The 2,362-nt window shown below is 34.2% G+C and overlaps 1 protein-coding gene across 1 annotated transcript; it reads right to left on the bottom strand.

Moving 5' to 3' along the window:
* Positions 1 to 959: 959 nt before the first annotated feature.
* LOC106624984 (uncharacterized) lies at positions 960 to 1,524 on the bottom strand. Its single transcript, XM_014244779.3, has 2 exons — positions 1,175 to 1,524; positions 960 to 1,113 (listed from the first exon to the last, which is right to left on the bottom strand). Exons 1-2 carry the CDS (start codon positions 1,522 to 1,524, stop codon positions 993 to 995), a joined length of 471 nt encoding a protein of 156 aa, XP_014100254.3. The 3' UTR covers positions 960 to 992.
* Positions 1,525 to 2,362: the final 838 nt, after the last annotated feature.

Raw genomic sequence — 2,362 nt, 5'->3', positions numbered from 1 at the left:
GTACGCAGAACGACGATTTTCCGCATACTACCATGTAGATAGGCCATTCTTTGGCATCTCCTTCAGACTTTGGTTACTAGGTTTGGTTTCGGCTACCGCTGGTGTTCTTACCTTTCTGTAGCTAAGTTTAGCTGCAGTTCCAGTGCTATTGTTAGTCTTTGGACCGTCTTGGAACTCCTGAAACCTGCCCTCTTATCGGAACAGCTAGTTACGTCCGGCTTTTGTTTTCAGGAAAGCTGGACTGCTCTGGTATTTTATTTTTTTTTTCTGATTTGTCAGCTCCATTCGAGACTAGGCTATTTAAGCTTATCCTTGGCCCACATGACTCTTTGATTCAGCTCTATTGTAGCTTTATTGTCCTCTAATACATCGAACACTGTGCTATTTGAGGAGCAACGAGCACTATAAAGTTAAACTTTACTTAGATGCCTCGAAACAGCAACAGGGTAAGGGTCCAGTAAGTCCCTGCCACAGTAAATATTAAATTTATTCTTTATTACTTTACTTAAACATTTCTCTCTAAGTTAAAACAAAATCTCAATTATTTGCATTATTGGAAACCTCTTAGTTGAGGTTCTATAAAAAATTCTCGAACATATTGGCAGTAAAAATTTACTATGTTCGATTCTTAGCTTAATTCGCATTGTGTCTAGTCTCACAGTTCTAGTTCATATCCTTTTTAGAAACTCTATATCACTTCGATTCCACTAAACACAGAAAAAAATGGCTTAGAAATTGTTTAAAAATAAACACATTGATGGAGATTATTATTTTGAAAACACTTGTATTTTATTAAAATTAATAACGATTTTGTTTTAATTTGTATAAAATATTTCAATAAAATATTTTTTACATTGCTCCCAAATATTAGTCACCTTAAAAACATATTTTCCATATACACAATTTTTAATAATTATCGTATATAAGAAATTTCACTTTTAATACATTATAAGCACAAATTCTCAACATTGATGTTCATCAACATCAGCTAATCACTGTTGCTTCCAGTAACCCAAATTTCCACCACAGCTTTTGCAAATAACTTTGTTGCCACTTTGTCGCCGTTCGATTGCACGTTTGTACAGACACTTGAAGGGAAATATGGGCAGGCAACTAAAATAATAAAAAAATGTCTCAGAAAATGTCTCACTAAATCTAACACCACACTCATTACCAGTAGAGCAAGCGATCATAACTGATGGTGTCTATGTGTAAACGCTGCTCACAGTCCGGACAGTACATTTGTCGCAGACAGCTTAAATCTGAGGGCGAACTATAGGCGTTTGGCACAAGTTCAATGCTGCCACCAAAAATACTCTGCAGCACCTTTGTATCAGCTTTGTGCGCACTACTCGGAGCGTGGTTAAGCGACAGACCCTGCTTGTAGGATATTGTGCTGTTAGTAGCTGTTCTAAGATATTTAGAGTGGAATAAACTCTTGTTGTTATAACTGGAACCCTTCGCTAAGGATTTTGAGTTTGTTGTATTCAAATTGATTTCGACGAGATCCTTGTTTTCAGGCATAATGCACAGTAATTTTTTATAAGAAAAAAATATATATTAATTATAATAAAAAGTGGACTTGTTGTTGGCAGATTTCAAATGTAACTGATTTGTATAAATATGGTATTTAACGGCGAAGCTAAACTTGTTTGAAAGCGCTGGGCTTTATTGCTTACTCACTCAATTTGAGTGACGAGTGTGTGGAGTTTGAGTAGACTGAAGTCAAATGTAGTGAAGTCGCATAGAAAGAGTATATGCGTCCGCTATTAGAAGTTTAAATTATTAGAAAAATATTATATAGCGACCGCATAATAATTATTAATCTGACTAAGATGTTTTGAATACCCAAATCTTAATCCGAATTATGTGATTCGGTCTAATATTGCTTTTGTACGCCTAAGAAATTTATTTTCTTTTCGTAAGCCCCACAAGTTCGTTACGCGAACCTATAACTCTGAATGGTAGTATCCAACAAGTTGCGACATGTCATAATACATAGGATTATGTCAAATTCTCCTGCTTAGCGATCATAGATATTTGCACTCATGAAAGTATTTTTACTTTCCAATAAGTTCTATACTAACTCACGTTGCCCCAGCAGAAGATATCTTTATAAACTCAAATAAAGAAATAGGTGAAGATTTAAGACAACGGTTGAACTTTCGCGCATCCCTTATATTTCATCCGATCACATAATTTCCAAAAGATCAGTGGTTTATTATTATAATATAATTCATACAATTTTGGTAAGTATCTGATACCTTACATAATTTTCTACAATTTTGTTTTTTTTTCGAACAAAATGGTAAATTCAAAATTGCTGTCAAAGTGAAAATAAAAATTATAAAGAATTTCAAAA

The sequence above is a fragment of the Bactrocera oleae genome, chromosome 4, assembly GCF_042242935.1.
Source record: "Bactrocera oleae isolate idBacOlea1 chromosome 4, idBacOlea1, whole genome shotgun sequence".
Classification (NCBI taxonomy): Eukaryota; Metazoa; Arthropoda; class Insecta; order Diptera; family Tephritidae; genus Bactrocera; species Bactrocera oleae.
The sequence above is the reverse complement of the archived record's forward strand: the minus strand, read 5'-3'. Positions and strand labels throughout refer to the sequence as shown.

Excerpts from the sequence above, each read along its gene's own strand:
- LOC106624984 (XM_014244779.3), bottom strand. The coding sequence starts at position 1,524 with ATGCCTGAAAACAAGGATCTCGTCGAAATCAATTTGAATACAACAAAC. Across the intron at positions 1,114-1,174 it reads TATGATCGCTTGCTCTACTG|TTGCCTGCCCATATTTCCCT; the intron begins GTAATGAGTGTG and ends TTATTATTTTAG.